This window comes from Larus michahellis, chromosome Z, assembly GCF_964199755.1.
Source record: "Larus michahellis chromosome Z, bLarMic1.1, whole genome shotgun sequence".
NCBI classification, from domain to species: Eukaryota; Metazoa; Chordata; class Aves; order Charadriiformes; family Laridae; genus Larus; species Larus michahellis.
The window spans coordinates 50,020,063-50,040,948 of record NC_133930.1 but is presented as its reverse complement, the minus strand read 5'-3'; the positions used below and the strand labels follow the sequence as shown (position 1 = coordinate 50,040,948).

General features: G+C 36.5%; 1 protein-coding gene across 4 annotated transcripts in view; it reads left to right on the top strand.

The window, feature by feature from the left end:
• MFSD14B (major facilitator superfamily domain containing 14B) overlaps positions 1–20,886 on the top strand; it is a 47,882-nt gene that overhangs the window by 16,728 nt on the left and 10,268 nt on the right. For all 4 annotated transcript variants that reach the window (XM_074570008.1, XM_074570009.1, XM_074570010.1 and 1 more), the window contains exons 2-11: positions 4,079–4,174; positions 6,802–6,864; positions 9,118–9,245; positions 10,151–10,265; positions 12,073–12,291; positions 14,709–14,819; positions 15,386–15,457; positions 17,470–17,582; positions 18,574–18,671; positions 20,438–20,595. In XM_074570008.1, coding sequence (XP_074426109.1) covers positions 4,079–4,174; positions 6,802–6,864; positions 9,118–9,245; positions 10,151–10,265; positions 12,073–12,291; positions 14,709–14,819; positions 15,386–15,457; positions 17,470–17,582; positions 18,574–18,671; positions 20,438–20,595 — 1,173 coding nt within the window. The remainder of the gene's footprint in view (positions 1–4,078; positions 4,175–6,801; positions 6,865–9,117; positions 9,246–10,150; positions 10,266–12,072; positions 12,292–14,708; positions 14,820–15,385; positions 15,458–17,469; positions 17,583–18,573; positions 18,672–20,437; positions 20,596–20,886) is intronic.

Here is a 20,886-nt window from a genome sequence, read left to right as displayed (position 1 = left end):
ACAAGCCTCTTTGTCTTAGTCATTCCCTTATCATGTCACCTCTGATGGAAACGGTTTTTCTCCTCTGCAAAAGCAATACCTGCCTTTCTTACCTTACTGATAATATATTGTAGTTTTTCCCCCTTTTCTATGAGAAATAGCTCGACAGCTGGATTTATGATCTTGACATCTTCTCATGGGTTTGTTATAGTTGAATTTAAAATAAATCGAGTCCGAAATAGATTCAATAAATATTTATTGAGGTAGGAAGGCAAAAGCAGCGCTGGGCGGCCGGGGAGTCGCAGCTCCACCAAAGGCTGGCAAATTCAAGCAAGCTGAGCAGCTCTTTTTATCTTCAGGGAGGTCAGTTTCGACATCTTCGGTACACCCCTCTGTAGCTTCTTGCTTGAGGTAGTTTAGATAAAATGTCGGTCACAGAATCAGCTCAAAACAATACATTCCGATAACATTGTGGTTAAGCTTTTTGTCAAACAGGAGTTCCTATGTTGATGTAGCAAGATAACATTGTGGACTTGTCTCTTCTGGTTAAACAGGGAGTTCTCAAGACTGCCACAATGGGTTCATTCCTCTTGCTTAACTTGTTTGATCAGCAAATCACCTTTAGTTACTTATTACAGGTTTATTGATGTTCAAAAGCTGTGTTCTGCTTTTAAAAAAAAGAGTTTGTATTGCATCCCAGTAGTTCTCCCTGTTGTCTTCAAATTAACTGTTGGGTTTATTCTGCACGCAAGAAAGGCAGAAGAAAAAATATTTTGGGGGTATGGAGGCAAAGAAGCATATAAGGAGCAGAAGTGTAAAATTGGAAAAATAGTACATATTTTGTTAAAACTCCTAGGATTTCAGATTTTATAATGATGGCCTTAAACTTTTATCGTTAAGCATCTGAGATTACGTAATGTTTTGCTCATTATTGATTATGCAAGTATTATACCTTGACCAGCAACTGCATTTGAAAGCAATCATAATGTTCATATGTAGTTTCTTAGCCCACATACTGTCCTGTTGTATGAAGATCTGTGTGGATAGAAAATAAGCCCATAACAGATTTTAAGACTTCCCTGAGGGCACTTAATTTTTAATATTAACAATTTAAAGTTTGAGGGTGCGGGATGATGAAAGCAACTTTTAGGTTGACCATATCTGCACTATTTCTGAAATTCTTTTCAAATTCTTTATCCATAAAGAATTCATTATGTTGTCCCCATATTGTCTAGTTCAAGAAGCCTAAAGCTCTTTGTGCTTCAAGTTTATAACCATTTTTTTTGCATGTGTGTCTCAAATTCATTCTTTATGTAAATTGCATGCAGTTGTGTTCTTTTGCAAAGTATTTTTTCAATATAGAAATGAGCCACACATTACTTCTGGGTTAGCTTCATCTTAAAAGCAAGTGTGAAAAGGTTTTAGAAAGCTCTTTGATTTCAAAATGAGTAAAGAGGTTTTGTTGCTTTTTTTTTTACCTGTGGTCCAGGCTGTGTACATGATCAATCATAAGCTACTTTCTTTTCTTGAAAATAACTTGATATTTTATTAAAAATTTGAAAGCTTTTATCGTAAGAGTGATGAGCATCTAGAAGTAACTATCTGCATTGGTCCATTTGACAATGTTAGTGAATTTTCCTGATACAGACATTTGCACAGGTGTTCTTCAGTTATCTAGACATTAGGGCTCTGTAAAGAAAACTGAAAATCAGCTACAGTCTAGGTGAATCATTGATCAGGTAACTATTAGTGTATCTGATATGGAATGCTTGACTTCATTTTGACTGGTGCATGTTCCGTTCAGGATTTAAATTCTACTTTTCCAGGTTATGTCTTGAACCCAAAAGGCTATAGAGATTTCTGTTTTTTCAGTAGTTCAGTGCAAATATCTGTAAACTGAATGATACTGCTAAAAATGATTTGCAGACTGTTTTAATCTCCAGGAGATACTCATTTACGTTCAGTACAGCAAAAATGCTTTTCTTTCACAGAAATTTTTGAATGACTTCTGAAGAAAAAAAACATGCATGTCTTTTTGAGTATTTATGTACTTCATCTTTCTGGTAAACCACATAAATCTCAGATCAAATTTGCATGTAATAAAAACATTAAAAAGACCCAAAAAAACCCCCAAAACCCAAAACAAAACACTGCAAAACTTTAGAACTGTTTGCTGAAGGCAAACCAGAGGTTTATGCTCCAACATCATGCTAAGTGATACGGGTTGGGGCGGGTGGATTAAAGTAAAGTAGAGGCAGGAGAAAAGCTGGCGAGTCCCTTATGTACTCTCTATTGTAAAATTTGCCTGTTCCAGAGAAAACCACTGTGGAAGGGATCTTCAGACTTCACCGAAATCTGTGTGAAGTGCTAGTCTGACTGACATACATCTTAGCGTAAAAATACTCTTAAAATTGTTGTCCTATTACGTTATGTAGAAGTATGTGCAGACTTCTTATATGAGGAATATTTTTTTTTCTCCCCATAATCTTTGGTATCTTTGCTATTTAGAGATTAAAAGTTCCATGGTAACCTATGGAGAAATTTTAATAATGCTTGAAAGTTATCAGCCTCCCAGAGATAATCTTTGATCTATGATATTATCATATTATTTCCTAGGGGTAAGGGAACTGTTTCTTCAGATCCTCAAGCTCTGAAGCAAGCTGCAATGTAGAAAATAATTTGACTCTTATTAGCTAGAAAAGTGCTGTCTGATTATGTTTAGTTTGCTGCTATGAGTTTTGATAAACTCTGATAGATTTAAAAATTATTAGAGATCTGGGCACTTCGACTGTCCAGGCAGTAGGGATTTCTTTAAAAATTGTTACTATAGGTGGTTAGTTTAAATGAATCTTGTAATACAAGTGTTTTCTAAACCTATAATTATGTCCAATCTAGATGAATGGTACTGAGTAGGTGAGAAACACCAAATGTGTCTCTGCTTTACTTTCGTCACAGGCTGTCTTTGACTTTTTTTGGGTTCAATGGGAAACTCCAAGTTTCATGTTCTACCTACTTTCCACCTGCTGAAATCACACAATCTGGTTGGTAACGTCACTAGGTTACATCAGTTCAGCTGAATCCTGCATTATCAAATTGCTCAATATGCAAGAGAAGCATCCTTTTTTACTTTGGGTAAACTTCCAAGTATGTGTAGGAGTACCAGATGACAGCACTGTATTGCTCCTTTCTAAGAATTGCCAGTCCTATGGGAGTGTAATGCCTTTGGATTGGCTAGAAACACTGAAAAACAGTTTTCTACAGGACAAGTGTTAGAGGAAAGGGAAAGTGTAATTTTAGAATACAAAAACTTTGTAGCAGTTACTATGGCACGGCGCACATAGAAATGAAAGAAAGCATCAATTGTGGTTTGATCTGCTTTACCCAAGGGTTCTGCTGGGTTTGTCTAAATAAAAAGATTCTATCTGTCTCATCTGGGATCCAGTCCATGGGTCTGGAATGGCAGTGGTTTCACAGCATCGTGAGCACATCCATAGTTTGTTAATTCTATTACTTGTTGACCAGTGGAACTGGGTCTCCAGTCTATGGGCATACACAAGCATGAAATCAGTGGATCAGCATTCGACAGACAGATGGCATAAGCTGCCCTGTCTTTTCTCATAGTTTGGCAGTTTCAAATACAAAAATCAGTGCTCTTCTGATTATGTACATTGTCATAATTTTGTTGTAATGGTGATGTAATCTTCATAAAGCAGATCTGTTTTATTGTTTCTTGTGGAGGTAGCAGGGAGAGTTAGCCGTTTTGTCATGCTGCTATAGAAGGGTTGTGAATAGTGCTCGAGGGGAGGAAGCCTAAAGGCACACTGGAGATGACAGCAGTATAGGACAATGTCAGGAATGGGGAAAGCAGTTCTCTTCAATCAGCAAAAGTTTGAAGGAACAAACTTTCTCACGTTCCCTGGAGATCTTTAGTTGCTTTGTAATAACTTTTCTCCACCCTTGTTTGGCTTTTTATTGTTCCCAAGGGCTTGGTAGTAGGTCATCCTGAAAGATGGTTATGCTTAAAATATGTTTGCAAGAGATCTTTGCACGCATAATGAACTGTATGTGTACAACCACTGCATCTGTTTTTCTTTCTTAGCAACAAGGTATTGATCGGCCAAGCGTATACCATGCGGTGGTCGTCATATTTCTAGAATTCTTTGCCTGGGGACTCTTGACAACCCCAATGCTAACGGTAAGTATCACTGATCAGCTGTTGTCTTAGCAGTAATAACAAAAGTTAATTTGCTAATTCCTAGGGATCGGAGTTTGGTTTTACAGTTCCTGCTTACCTCATTAACTGAATTCCAGGAGTCTTAGCATTCAACACTCTGCAATAGTAGTATACTACAGCTGAGATCTGGACTGCTGGAAGACTAAGATATAGTGAAAAGTAAATTAGCAAAACATTGTACTACTCTTTAACTTTTATTTGCCTTTTAGAGTAACATTCATTTAGCACATTGATGAAAGTGTCTCTGTAAATGCTTGCTTTTTATAAGACTTCATAGTTCCATTAACCTTCCAGCCTTAACAATTGAATAAACTATGCATCTCATAGTAAACTTTGTACACTATTGTGGGGTGGCTGTTTTGCCAGCATGTAAACTGAAGTAAAATATAAAGGCTTTCATCTAAGATATGGATTTTATAAGTATTTAATCTGTTCTGGAATGGAGTTATTTTCCAGATAATATGAGTGTTTGGTAATAGGACATGAAACCTTTGATGTAATGACATGGGTCTTATTCGTTGGAATCAGGCCTGCCTGAGAGAAGCAATCAGGAGTCTGTTAGTGCAGTTTTTCATCAGATAATGTCTGAAAGTACTTTGGATACATGACGAGCAAGGTCTTGTGGGATTGGAACACCTTGGAGTTAATTATTTGCCTTTCCCAAACTCCAAATAAAATAACTCTTGAAAGGTGTTTGTCTGACCTTCCTAAAGACAATCACTGATCTTTTTAACATAGCTTAATAATAAGCAAGGCCATATAAACAGTTAACAGATTACCATAAAGTAGATGTCTCATCTTGTTATGCTATTTTGCTAATGTTAAAATATGAGGAAGCTTACTGGGTGGCCTTTCTGATTCTTTTTTTTCCTTTCCTTTTTTTCTTAACCACAATGCTCAGCTTCAAGTTGCCCTAACTCGACGCTTCTTACTGAAAAGGATAATGTAATAATAGCAATTCTTAAGCAATCTTCAAAAAAAAAATCCCACTTTAATAAAAACTGTATGTTAGGGGGGTTCTTTCATGGTGTACTCCAATTGAAATAGTTCTGTATGAATTTATACTGTTAGTCACATGCAGCTGAAATGTTAATTCTTGAAATTAGTTTTAATCGTTGCCCTCTGTCTAATGGGAGTGTTATGAAACACTTCTAATTCTTACTTTGCTAAAGTAAGCTAAATTCTTACTTTGACTGAAGTATGTGGATTCAGTACAGTCAAGGTCTTGAATGTCTTGTATTTTGAATATTGTATTCCTCTCGTGGTCTTGAATACTTACGAGGCTATTGCATTGGATTCAAAACTTAATTTAAAGCACTGAGTTGCATATAATGGTGTAACATACCTTATACAGGTGTAAATTACTTACTTCTGTGTTCCTGAGGGTGATCATCTTTATTTGTAATCAGCTTTGCACACACTGAAAGGCTGCTGTTTGTTTTAAATCATTTCAAATCTGGTTTGATACTTTGCACCCTTCTGTCTTGTCGTAACTCAACCTGGCCTGCTGATCAGACAGCAGTAGTAGTACTAGGCATGTAGAGCTTTGAAATCAGCCACCTTGCTCATAAGAACTGCCAGCTGCCCGCAGGTTTATCCAATGGGAAGCACAGAAGATGAGACCAAAAGGGAAAAGGGGTGTAAATAAGCAGGATTATCTGACCAGTAGTTAACATGGGAACAACTACCTCTATTAAACCTATAATTTGAGAATCTCAGTCATCCTTGAAAAATGATGCTGATAACTTTTCAGTGATACTAAAGTATTGCTTCAAGCTAGTGGCTCTCTCAATATGCATATAAATAATTTTTGTAGTTGTTCACACTTATCTATAGACAAAAACAGCAAATGAATCTGAAGTGTGTGTGCATACACACTTTGATCATTGCGATAGCTTTTTCAATTGACACAGTAGCACCTGTGAGGCCTTTTAACTCTCTTGCATATTTATGGTAAATCCTTTTAGTATAGATTAACATGCTTGCCCTTGAATTAAGACTGCTGGTAAAGCACCTTAAATTAATTTATAGCTGTACTTAAAGGACATATGAAGCACTCGTGACTGTTGCTGGTATTTATAAGCATCTGCTTGTTCATTGGAAGTGTTTCTAATGGTATGACTATTGAACGTGTCCGATTTGTTCAGAAATAGTTTTCTCAGTGCCTTTACGGGCAGTTGTGAATATAGCGCTGTTTTTTTCTTTGCAGTTATCAGAATCTCGTTTTCACTCCTAATTAGTAATGATGATTGAGTCAATCATTGAAGGAACTATCTACCTCAAAAATTCTGTGATTGGTACCACATGGAGTGATTTTGCTTACATTAATCCCCTTTCTGAGCAAAGTACCCTGAACCAAACTAGCTCTGCAGTACTGTGTGGTTGTATGAACAGAGGGATTTATGCCAATAAATTGATATTAAACCTTGTCAATATTTTCTCATGAAGAGAAATAAAAGTGTAATTATGGGATAATATACTTTAATAAGTCTCAGTAGAGCTATCCTGTTTCATAAATCAAATTTTAAACTTTGAAACAACTTTCTCCTGCCTTTTCTGACTCAAATATTGCTTTTGTCCTTTGTCAGGTCTTACATGAAACATTTTCCCATCATACATTTTTAATGAATGGTCTTATTCAAGGTGTTAAGGTAAGAATTTATTTTTAAAAACTTCTGACCTAAATATTTTGTGTGTTTCTATATCATAATTTGTCTCTCCTTCATTCTCCATAAAAACATTGAAAACACTGAGAATATGGTTCATTCTTAAACCATTTTTTCATTGTAATGATTGTATTCTTGGGTGTAGTTCAAGATTTTCTGCTAAATGCCAGCATCTTGGAACAAGTGGAATATTTCTCAGAAGCTTAAATTTCTCTCATTTGAATAGGTACCAGTCGTAGCTATTGTGATCTTGATAAGCATCCTTCTGAGAATGGAGCTAGGTTTTTAATGGCTACTTCGTAATGTTAGTTGATTTATATCAAAAGCAGATTAATGCAGCCATGATGATACCATTGAGATAAAAAATGAAGCACTCAAAACACTGTGATTTTGTCCAAGATGTGGTATAAAAGCTAATTTTCATCAGGATCATTTATTTTTTTTTCCCCTGGTCTTTTTTTATCAATTTTTGAGCATTTTGTGGTGGTCAAGATATTCAAGGCAGCTTATAGCTTACTTATACCATGCAGTCACACAGTGGCTTTGCTGGATTGTTGCCACAAAAAAAAAGCTTGCAAAATTTCTCCACCGTAACTAAAACTTGAAAGTCTCTTCTTTTGCTAAGTGTCTTACTGATAGGCTTCAAAGCACTTACTGTAACTTACAACTAAGTTAATTTATAGCAAACAGAAATTACTTAGCATGGTATTCTGTTACGAATCTAAAGTGTTGTTTTTAGCTGTAAGAACATGACATCTTTAGGATGGACTTGCTGTCTTGATATCTTTCATGGTGGATTGTCTCAAACTGAAAGAGGGAGTTAACTTTGTGTTGTTCTCTTAGAAAAACAAAGGTCATGTTCCTTTTGGTGTTTTCTTTCGACTGTTCATTCACAGTTAAGTATTACTATGAGTACCACTCATAGCGATACTCATCATGAAGGGAGTATTCCCCATATATTTTCTACAGAGCAGATCTGTAGAAAAGTGCATTGATATAATGGTCTAAATGTATCTATTACTCTAACAGGTGTAATGAACAGTGGAGCATGGACCAGAGTGAGCTTGCACTTCAGTGTCCAATATTTTCTTTAAAATGCTTATGTCAGAAGTGACAGCAGAACATGTTAGTTGATATTCTACTGAAGTCTGACTCTGAGGAGCAAAAATATTAATTTCAACTAAGGCATCGAACTTTCCTGGGATCTGATGGTCTGGCTTTATAGCTGTTGCTCTCAATTTACTTACTGAAATCATTGGAATCGGAGTTGTTTACTGGGATTTAGCAGAATAGTGATTTAGCACAGTAGTTGTACACATATGTTAAACTTGAAGGTCAGTGTATTTGTGTAGCAGAGGCTAGCTAAAGTTAGCTGGAGTAGACTTCCAGGGTATTGAGGTGCTTACAGAGCCATGTATTTACTAATGTTTGGCTTTATGGCAGAGTTGGCTGATGGGAGAACACTATACTAATTAGGAAGGCAATGCATCTGTTCTGGAGGTTTTGCATTTAACAAACCTGTGAAAGGCTTTGCTTATTTTAATTCTGTGTGATATAGAACAGATTCGAGGTCTAGATCTAGGACTTTATAAAATGCTGAAATATCTAGTATTTGATTCTTAGTCAATTTTTTCCATGACAACTGTACCTGTAATGTGACTTTTGCCACTGCAATATCATCGTGGTGTTCTACTGTCTCAAGTTGTCAAGCTTGCTCAAATGGTCCTCATTTGTAGATCCCTGCAATCTACAAATGTTCTGTACATCACAAATGTATAGTATAAAGCAGTAAGTGTTCTGTTTAATTTGTTTCAGAGAACAGCTTGGTTACACGAAACTCTCCCTTAAGATAGTCCAAATTGGGAGGGAATTTGGTTTTGGGATCTAGCACTAAGTCTCATGATAGAGGCTATGAAGGTAACCTTTGTGAAACTAAACTGTAGATTTTGCAGATCTTTAAGAAGCTTTTGCAGTCTGTGGTAATTATATGTTGAATCAAATTGATCTTGAAAAATGCATGCTTCCTCTTTTTTTTTTTTTAATGCACTCAGGTTTAATAGATTTGAAACAAAACATGAGTCGCAGAAAAGTAGAAGAAATTGTGTACAATTACAGTTATCTGCAATTTTGTGTTTAATTTCAAATCAAATCGCAATTTTAGTCCTTTTTTATGTTGTGGTTAAAGTAAAACTTGGAAATATAAATATAGACATATTAATTGTTTTTCTTCTGTCACAGGGTTTTTTGTCCTTTCTCAGTGCTCCACTAATAGGTGCTCTGTCAGACGCATGGGGAAGAAAATCTTTTCTTCTTCTTACAGTTTTCTTCACCTGTGCCCCAATTCCGTTAATGAGGATAAGTCCATGGTAAGTGGTACAGACTGCAGTAGTGAGCTTGTCAGTATAGCAAAAATAAAGTCACAGGTGTAGTTTGGGGAACTGGAAGAGGTACAATAAGACAAGAGAAAGCCACTTTCCTTTCTAGATGTGACTGCATTATTATGGAGCTTTTCTGTTTAAGAGGTGTTAAAACTGCACATCTTTAAAAGCAGAAATTACAGAATGTGATTTAGTTACTGTATTCACAAAAGTGTAACAGCAATTGAAATGATTTTGTAGCCCTGTCTAACTCAGTTTTAAGCTCAGCTGTTAATTTATTTTTTTCCCCCCTGAGGACTGACAAAGCTGTAATAAACATATTTTTAAAGGTAAATGCACCTTAGAATTTATTGACCACAGAAAACAGTAACTGTTTCAAGTGAGATCATCTAACTCTTTGACTAGGTAACTTTAATGTCTTTACTGAGTGGAATTGACTTAGTTTCAATTTCATTGACATTCATTGTGAAACTTAGGAGGATTATGAAAAAAACTTTGTGTACACTGAATGCATTAAGACTTCAGCTTCCAAAGCATTTCATATATGATGGTTTATTTGTTAATTATTTAAGAAACTGAGTTCTAAGAACATACCTTTTTCATAACTTAAACTTGCTTCAGCTTTGAGAGTGTGAAAATGTATGGGTACCATGTCCTGAAGGGGCCACTTCTCCTTTTAGGCTGATGTAAAATTAAAATTTAAAAATCAAAAAAAATTAAAGTGCTGTTTTCCGGTATTTAAGTGAGGCTGCATAATCATTCATCTCCAGTAAAGTTCTACGTTAGTTCTTGAGGAACGCTTCTCATAGATGAAATAAAAACTTCCTTGATTAGTAAGAGAAAAGCAAGAGGTCTTAGCTTAAACTTTCTAATTGTTGCTTTTAAATCATTAGGTGGTACTTCGCTATGATTTCGGTATCTGGAATCTTTTCTGTTACCTTTTCTGTAATATTTGCCTATGTAGCTGATGTAACCCAAGAACATGAAAGAATTGCAGCCTATGGACTGGTAAGATGCGCTAAACTTGGAAGAAAAGGTCAGATTATGACCTCCATATTGAACTTGTGTTTTGATGCACAGATTGTTTCCTGATTAAGGTACTGACGTTGATGGAGAAAGGAATGAACCATACATCAAGGCACTGTATTAGATTGGGAAATCTAATTCAGAGTTTTTACTGCTGTACAGACTACTCTGTGCTTATAGGAACAGAAGAAGAATTTATAGAGGGCATGTATAACAAAACATGTTTTAAATTTTGCAGGTAGAACAAGAAATGTTGTTAAAGGCAATGCAACTTATTTAATACTTGATCTGGCAATATCTTTCCACCGTCTGTAAATTGCACTTTCAGTTTATGTGACTTCTTTTTAATACAGAATGGCTTTTTGTATAGTCCAAAGGGGCCAGAAGGGCAAAAATGCATAATACAGTATTTTTACTAACTCAGTCATAACCTTTCTTAATTAGAGAGGAAAATAGTTCAGCTAGTACAAACTACTAATAATATAATATGATACAATATAATAATATAATTCCTGCTTAGTTTGCTTTCCTGACTATCTGTATTGGTTTAGGAGACCCATTGGTAGATGCCCTTAGCCTTTGAATATCATTTATCCCTTCATCCTCTCTGCGTCTGTTATCACCATACAGATAGATGGATAGATTGATTTATGGCCTTGGTTTCTTGGCTGACTGTGCTGTACTTTGAGATCTTAAGGTTTCCCTTTATTTTTAGCCTTAGAGATGTATGAGTCATCAGATGATGATTTAACTGTTAAGAAAATAAAGGACTTAATTCTTTTGTACAAACTTGTGTGTATTGTAGCAGAGCTCAAAACAGGTTTATAAATTCTGGAATTCCCTCTTTATTTCTCCTGCCCCAAAAGTCTATAAGTATATTTGGAGCATATATATTTGCCTGCCTTTAAACAGTTTTTTGTTAACAGAAACAGCTTTATCTAAAATTCTATAAAGTGATAAAGTGCAATTGTTTTAACGAGGCCTGTATCTCTTTGTAATTAGTTTGTTCTACCTTTTCCTTAGGATTTTTTTTCTAGCTTGGTATAAAGCTATATATCTAGTTTATGTTCTTATTTTATAAAATAGTTCTGCAGAGTGGTTTTTATTTTGGGGTCTGCAAAAGAGTGTTAATTAAAAAAGCCAAACTAGCTTTATTCTAACATTTTCTGATGATTTTTATAGTGAAATTTAACTACTGCACTTGATTTTTCATCATGTTCTGCTGTATGTGAATGTACTAAGTGATCTGTTAGTAGCTGCGTGTCACTACAACATAGTATGAAGCAATACAGTAGTTGCTGAAGTTATTATCATAACTAGTGATCTCCTAGTTTGCTGTGCTATCCAGTGGTAGCTAGTACTTAAAATGCAAACTGTAAACAAAGGCAGTATGTATTAATCTATGTATTACCCAGAGTGCTATGGCTCAGGTTCGCTTAGGCATTTAAATGTGGTGACAACTTTTTCAGTGAAATCTCATCAAACATAATTGGAAATCAAAAACCCTCTTAGTCTATTTGAAAGTAAGAGCCATTTTGCTTTGAGCCAAACTTGTTCTTTGACTGCAAATCTTGTCTTACATGGTGAGCTGTGGAGGAGGCTGGAGAAACTTTATTTGGACCCATATTTAATGTCATAAGTGATTTTTTTTTTTTAACTTAAATTTTGACTGGTGTTTTTATAAAACCATACTTCTGTGGAGGGGTGGTGGTGTTGAGCAAGTTACTCTACTTTTTTGCAATGGCAGAATAACCACTTTGACAAGTTTGTAAACTGTCCTTGTGCCTAGGTATCTGCCACCTTTGCAGCAAGTTTGGTAACTAGTCCTGCTATTGGAGCATACCTGTCTGCCAGCTATGGAGATAATCTTGTTGTACTGGTGGCCACATTGGTGGCTGTGGTGGACATCTGTTTCATCCTGCTAGCTGTACCAGAATCTCTGCCGGAAAAAGTGAAACCTGCTTCATGGGGAGCTTCTATATCATGGGAACAAGCAGACCCTTTTGCAGTAAGATGCACTTCGATAAATAATTAATAAATAATTGATGATTAATTAATTATTAATAATAATAAATAGTATTTTGTAAGCTTGAGAAATCTTTAAGCTTGTGGGTAGCTTGAGTGTTGAATATACCATAATCTCTGTTCTCTGCTTTTTCACAAAAAGATCTAGCTACATTTAAAGACCAAAACCACACCAAACTTCATGGATTAAATGATTCTTGAATTATAAACAACGTTTGGTGTGACATCCAAAATGTTTTACTTTTCTAGCTTGCTTGTTCTTTTCTATTGTAAGAGAAATGCTGAATTCTTACACCACTACAGACCCCAAAACCTGATATCATAAAACTTTTCCATATTCATTTTATGCTTTGTACTTTTGGTTGGTAATATCTTTCACCACTCTTGAATTTCACTTTTTGTTACATTTGTTTTCTTTTTAATAGAATCATAGAATGGTTTGGGTTAGAAGGGACCTTAAAGATCATCTAGTTCTAACCCCCCTGCCATGGTCAGGGACACCTCCCACTAGAACACATTGCTCAAAGCCCCATCCAGCCTGGTCTTGAACACTTCCAGGGATGGGGTATCCACAACTTCTCTGGGCAACCTGTTCCAATGCCTGACCGCCCTCACACTAAAAAATTTCTTCCTAATTTCTCATCTAAATGTCCCCTCTTTCATTTTAAAACCATTACCCCTTGTCCTGTCGCTACACTCCCTGATAAAAAGTCCCTCCCCATCTTTCCTGTAGGCCCCAGTACCTTAAGGTACTGGAAGGCTACTATAAGGTCTCCCCAGAGCCTTCTCCTCCAGGCTGAACAACACCAAATCTCTCAGCCTGTCCTCATGGCATAGGTGCTCCAACCCTCTGATCATCTTCGTAGCCTTCCACTGGACTCATTCCAACACGTTCATGTCCTTCTTGTGCTGAGGACTCCAGAGCTGGACACAGGACTCCAGGTGTGGTCTCACCAGAGTGGAGTAGAGGGGTAGAATCCCTCAACCTGCTGGCCTTCTTTTGGTGCAGCCCAGGATGCAGTTGGCTTTCTGGGCTGCAAGTGCACATTGCCTGCTCATGTTGAGCTTCTTGTCCACTAGCACTCCCAAGTCCTTCTCCTTGGAGCTGCTCTCCTCCAGCAGCTGCAGCTGCATTCTCTGCCCAGCCTGCATTTGTGCCTGGGATTGCTATGACCCAGGTGCAGGACCTTGAACTTGGCCTGGTTGAACTTCATCAGGTTCGTACGGGCCCACCACTCAAGCCTGTCCAGGTCCCTCTGGATGGCATCCCTTCCCTCCAGTGTGTGAGTCATCAGCAAACTTGCTGAGGGTGCACACAATCCCACTGTCTGTGTCTCCGACAAAGATGTTAAATGGCACTGGTCCCAGTACTGACTCCGAGGAATGCCACTCGTCACTGGTTTCCACTTAGACGTTGAACCGTTGACCAGAACCCTTTGAGTGCAGCTATCTAGCCAGTTTCTTATCCACCAAGTGGTCCATCCATCAAATCCATGCCTTTCCAATTTAGAGACCAGGATGTCGTGCAGGCCAGTGTCAAATGCTTTGCATAAGTCCAGGTAGATGAGATGGGTTGCTCTCCCCTGATCTACCAATGCTGTGGCAACATCATAGGCGGCCACCAAATTTGTCAGGCATGACTTGCCTTTGGTGAAGCCATATTGGCTGTCACCAGTCAATAGAATGTATCTATGAAGCCTAATTTTCCTACAGGCTTATATAGGAAGGGTTAAAACATACTATGCAGTCTTTCTTGTATCTTGTTCACTTATTCATGCTTACTCAGCTAATTTGTGTTTGTGTTACACCTTGCTCTCCTTAAGAGAGGAAAGAGTGATTGTTCTTCATGAGATCCATTCTGCTGGGAGCTGGCTGTGAATGTTGAGTGATGAGTGTCATGCTTGAAAGTCTGCAGTTAAAGAATTTGTTTTCCATAATTTATTTGTTACTTAAACTGATACATGTTATGGGTGAACAAATAAAGGAAATGTACAAGCATAAATACTCATAATTTGGGAAAAGAAACAGTTGTAAATGAGCTGTATTATTTACTAGCATCTTTAAGAACAGATTGTTACAGAGATTGATTAGACGATATCATGCATTTCCCTAAATATGATATGATTCTGTTTTACGTGAATACTTGTAACCTGGCACTGAACAGTAGCTTCAAAAATCAAACGTAAACTTTGCAAAAGACTTGGATACCACAAAACTTATATAACAGAAGTTTCTAACTTAAAATTCAGCTTAACTGTTTCCGTGTGTGATTTTTTTTTGACTCATATGCATGGGTAAAAAGTGGATTTTAAAAAAGTGAATATACCTTCTGCTTTCTGTATGCTTTCATTAGACTTTATATAAATGTTCCAATACTTGTTTTGCTTCTTTGTTTTACAGTCTTTGAAGGTTAGAAAAGATTCTACGGTTCTCCCGATCTGCATTACAGTGTTTCTCTCCTATCTGCCTGAGGCTGGCCAGTATTCTAGCTTTTTTCTGTACTTGCGACAGGTAAACGTTTGTTCTTCTCTGTGGTGTCTTCTCATCTTATTAAGGATGTTTACATAACTGTTACCCAAAACCTCTTTATTTTTTTGAAGACTTTGCTCAGAAACCTGCTCTCTGGCAGAATACAGCTTTAAAAAATGAAGGCATGGTACTTTGATAAGCCAAGAACTGAATATCACTTGGCTCCTGATGCATAAACCCTGCCATAGCTTAAGCTTGTGTTACATAACATTAAGCAGACTTTTGTTCCCATTCAGTCCAGTAGTTTGTATGTCTTGAGGTGGGATCTTGCCTGTTGAAGAGCTGTTGTGTCTGTGGGAGGGGATAGAGGACTTCAATTTCCAGATACATAACGTCCTCTGCCTCCCTTTTTTAAGACCTTTTTTTTTTCTTGTGTGCATTTCTTCACAAGCAGTATAGTTAAGGATTATTCTTGAAAGTGGACACTTCTGTATGGATTTAGATTATAAGCGGGGATCAGTGTTTTCTTTGAAGAAGGTATCTCTTTGCTAGTGATTGACCTGGATTGTGTTTGGCATTTGTTTTATGTATTTTCTGGTTCTCTTCAGATCATAGGTTTTGGATCTGCTAGCATTGCAGGATTTATAGCTGTGGTAGGCATTCTGTCTATAATAGCTCAGGTAAGCTTTATTCTTTCTAGTGTTTCATTAAACGGTACAAACGGAATGCCACGTCTTCTGACTATTAAGCTTGTCTGTAAACCATGTTATAAAATGCCAATGCACCTTTCATTCACTAAAGGCTCATATATAGTCTACGTAAATGTCTTGCTTTAAATCTGCTTTCCTTAGAAATACTAGACCTGGACATCAGAAAACAAAACTAAAATTTGCTAAGCTTAGCTCAGTAAATTTGCTGGAACTATGGCTTTAAATGTATTAAAATAATGTGGGAAATTCGTTACTTAATGCAAGGCCTTCTCAAAGGGGAATGTGTTATTTTAAGCAAAAGTCATGCTACTTGCACCTATTCAGTTGGCCTATGCTATCAAACTTGCCTACAAATGATGCAGGTAATTGACACGGTCTGTCCACGGTTGCTTAGGCTCAGCGTGGAGGCCGAGGAACTGTGAGGACTTGGTATATTGTTTTCATACGTCTTAATTGGCAACAGTGAGCTGGTTTTTGGACAGGTCCTTTATGCCTTTTAGAAATCAAACAGCTTTTATGATGTGCTCTTTGGTATCTTTATGGGACCATTTGTCTTCCTGCTGTGTTAACAGGAAGAGGAATGGCACGTACAATGTGCTGTAACCTTGTTGCCGTCCTTAGCAGAGTGGAGGTCTCACTGTGAAGCAACACATTCTCCGGCGTCAGTTGGTGTCCTTTGTTATTAATACAAGTCATTAATTTAATCCTTACTCTGTGGTTTGGTCTGGTGCTTTTCTGTGCCCTCACATTTGCCAATCATGCTTTATTCAGACCAGTATTTTTGCTAAAAGTCTCTAAAATGCCTGCCCTTCTGGTTCCTAATTTTCAGTGTAAAATTAGGAAAGTCTGTGTTGATTTTTGAACTCTTTGAAGTGTGCAGCTTATTGAAATAAGCTTTGCTTCATAAATACCAATTTGTATTGGTGTGTTGGATATCTCCAGATAAAACTGATCACATGTAGATAGAATTACTGGGATTTTTTGCTATATAGCTTTCAAACTGGCTTAGTCTAAGAATGAGAAACAAGAAGAATACTGTGAGGAAGATGTATGTGAGAGACAAGTACACTCTGCTCTGTGGTCCTTCTGGTTCCTTTTCTCTGGCCATTTACTGATACGTTGCCGAGTTCCTCATGTTAAAGAAAAACATGTGCACTGTTAACTGAATGAAGTTGTCTGTATGGATGTTGCTTTACTAGGAACAGTCTCCTCCTTGCCATGAGTGCATTGCTGTTGTATCTGAATTGGGACCTCCTTCCCTCTCAGCAGTAACACTTCTAATGATGAAAAACAGTGGTCTTCCTTTAGGATTAGTTTCCATGTACAAATAAAAATTTGAGTGGTGTAAAGGTAATTGGTGATAATTGGTGTAAGTGCTGAAAATGTAACAAAAGATGCCTAGGAATTTGCCCCAGCCAAATTTCAATGCCTATGGTGATGTTGGAAAAGCAGCAGGATTTACTTCCTGCTGTTAACTGTAAATTTGGCTAGGAGTTCACCTGACCTAAAGAGATTACTTTTTTCTGCACTAACAGTCTTTTTTTTTTTTTTTTCTAGTATTTGTAGATACTGGTAAATTCAGCCCGTATCCAGCCTGTACTATCTTAACTATCAAGTTAAGAAACTTGATACCAGCATTTATTGTGGTAGTCTGTAGTCTGTAATGAGACACAATTGTAGAGGTGGAAAAAAAAGCCTGTTTACAGTAGAAACATTAACTGAATATGGTCCATAGGGAAGGCAATACATATGCTTCTCGATGTCCTGAAGTAGAAGCTCTTCAATAGTTAAGAATGTCTGTACATCAAATATTGATATGACTAGTCTGCATTTTGAAATTAATACAGGGGAAGTAAGAACACGAGTAGTGTGAAGTTCTTCAGCAGTTGAAAGGTCTTCTGAATTTCTTGGTGTAGAAGGAGACACTACTTTAGCAATCTGGCTTTTTAAAATAACTCTGGATGAACCTATTTCTCTTGCAGACTGTGTTTCTCAGTATCTTGATGAGGTCGATAGGGAACAAAAATACAGTTCTCCTTGGCCTTGGCTTTCAAATCCTTCAGTTGGCTTGGTATGGTTTCGGATCTCAGTCTTGGTAAGCACGCATTTGCATAGGTATATGCCTGTTAAGGAACTTAAAATGTTTTTCCAAGAAATTTTACCACTTAGTTCTGTCATCATGAGTATTTAAATGTTCTGTGAATTCTCATTTGCATTACTCTACCAAAGTGTAGTCTGTATTTTGTCCATGTAGGAATGATAGCATTTTCCACGTATGTAGTGTAAGTTGCAAGCTAACAGCCCTTTTGAAAAAGAAGTCTTTGCCCTGTTTTGGTCCACTGAGTTTTATGTCTACAAAAGTGGTTAAAACATTTTCTTAAATGCACAAGCTAGTAAGTAGTATGTTCTCTCCGGTAATTCCGCTAGATCCATTCTAATCAAATTCCGCTAGATCCATTCTAATCAAATTCCGCTAGATCCATTCTAATCAAATTCCGCTAGATCCATTCTAATCAGTTACTGGACCTCTACTTTTTTCTTTTTTTTCTAACATGTCATTCTCAAACTGTAACTATGTTTGGTCTTGGAAACTATCTAAAGCCTCTGTTTTTGGAAAAACTGTAAGTAAATTGAAATAGAATCATAAGCTGTAACAGCTTTTTATTTACAATGTTTGTTCTACAGACAGTGATGAATGCTTGTTCTATCAGCGCTTTCTAGTGAGTTATATAAGGTAGAGAACTGCTTTACTGGGCCACCCTTGTAAAGTTGTTCCTTTGTACAGCCTTTGGAGAGGGAAAGCCTGTCCCTCACTTCACTCCCACTTCCTTCTTTTCCTCTGCTGTAATAGCTAGGATAAAATCAAAAGTGATTCTTTCCAAGAAGCTCAGGGTAATTTGTGAGAGGGGAGTAGGAAGAAGGCCCTGACCAGATAATTTCCAGTCTTTAGATACTTTTAATAAGAGTACTTTCAAAAGGACATTAAGCCTTAAATGAAGGTACCGTCCTTGTGGCCCTTCTTGAGGGAGGTTGGGAGCAATTATATGGGCAGTCTCATTTTTAATTCAAATTATGATTTAACATAGGATGATGTGGACAGCAGGAGCTGTAGCAGCAATGTCAAGCATTACATTCCCGGCAATCAGTGCTCTGATTTCACAAAATGCAGAGTCAGATCAACAAGGTGAGTATTGAATGAATTTCTGTTTCATCGTCAGACTGCTTTCTTGGATGACTTTTCTGTCTAAAAAGCAGAATACTTACATAGGTGTACTTTTCAAATATGTTGATGAGTAATGAGTTTCTTTGGTAGTAGCTGTGGAAGCCTGCCTATCCATGTAGAAAGGAAGGAGGTACACAAATTTATCAAATTTGCATTGCAAAATACATAGTTTCTGTCTGACCAACTGCTTGTCTTCTAGCTTCCTGTAAAAGTACTACAAAAGCAACAAAAGCATATGTGGTAACTTTCATGGTTCTTCCGTCCTCTTTTTTTGTGAAAACTAATATTGTCTTAAGTAGATAGTGAGTATTAATGTAACAATACTGTCTTTTTACTGGAAACTAAAAACACATTTTACCAGATTAAAGTAAGCCTATACAAGAAACTCTATTCTGTGTGGAAAGGTTGGCCTTATTTGCAGTAATGCATCATATCTTCAAGGAATAGAAAAGGAAGCTTAAATAAACAGTTGATCTGAGAAGACAGAAAAATTCATTGGTATTAATGTGAAGAAGAAGGAACAATCAGAAATAAATCTTCATTTTAAATGAAGTGAGGGAAGGCATCATCACAAAATATAACGCTGGTGTATAATAACTGAATTTAATGTTCTTTTTTAAAAAAAATCCTGTACTTATGGTTTATACGTATCCGTCTTGCTTTAACAGTGTACAACTTGAACGTAGATAATGGGAGGTACAAAGGAGGTGCAGTTCTGGGAGACAGCTTTCAATTGAGTTTGAAAGGTGCAAAAGACAATGTTTTATGTGGCTTTTTTAATCATTCCTCTCCCCAGCTTTTGTTTCTAATAGAGGCATTTAAAAGACTTGCTTTCTATTTATGTCATGAAATTAATAGTTTAGTTAAGTTGATAAAGTCATTGATCTTTCATTTTACTTAGAGGAAAGTACTGTTAGTAGCTCAGGCATACAATAGTTTCTAGAGTGAAGTTTTGCCACCTAATGGCAAGAAGATTTCAAGCTTACATGTCAACATATGACGAAAACACTTGGAGAACTTTGTTTGGTGTGTTTTCTTTCCTTCCGTTTTACAAGTTACTGCCTGAAGAAGGAAGGGTATACGCAGACTAGTGACATTGTAAAAGTAGTGTTCTGTAGAATTGTATCTGTAAGATCATCAAAAAACTTCTTATACTGTTGTCACAATCACTTAATGAAGTTGAAACGGAAATACACATGTAAAACTTTGATTAATCAAGCTTTTAAAATAACCTAATGTAAAACCACAACCAATTCTGAATTTATTCTGAATTTACTGCAGCATACTGCTGATTTTACTGCCCCAAATAAGTTAGCTGGTACTTAAATAAATCCTGATATTAGACTGGTGAAGGGAAGAAATCTGTTTGTGCATATTTTGCCAATAACAACCCTTAACACATAGATACATTACTCTAAATTTCAGTTGAAAATAAATTGAGCCAGTAACCACTGCTTTGGGTGGGAAGATTAGATTTGCACATAAACTTGGTTACTCATATCACTTCCGGTAGCATGAAAGTACAGTGACAGAAGTATGATCGTGCCGGGGATTATTTTAATCTAGAAAAGTTGTCTTCAATGTATTTCTTCATATTTTAGTATGTACAAATAATTGAGACGTGCTACTTTGGAACAGCAATTAGAATACACTCAGAGATGTTGGCTCTGACGGTTTAATTCTTGATTTAAAAAAAAAGTCATATTCTTATCTTTTTTCTTCTTTAGGTGTTGTCCAAGGAATAATAACTGGAATAAGAGGTCTTTGCAATGGCCTGGGACCAGCACTGTATGGCTTTATTTTCTTTCTCTTTCATGTGGAGCTCAATGAATTGCCACCTGATCAGACTTCTGAAAAAAAGGCAATGCAAGATCCCAGTGATGAGGTAAATTTTAAGATTTGGTGTGAAGTTTGCAGTGTAGAGCTCAGAAGGATAAAAATCTGTCATTTTTGGTTGATTTACAATCTTGATATCTAATTTTTGCATTACTTAATTCTCAGTTGTCACTTTATTGAACTATTAAGATAGCTCATAATTTAAATTTGATAGTAAATATTTAGTTTTATAACTATATATAATATTTAGGGTTTTTTTAATATATAATATTTAGTTTTATAACCATAACAGTATTCTTTGGTTGAATACTGAAGTATTCTAACAGAACTGGTTAATTTC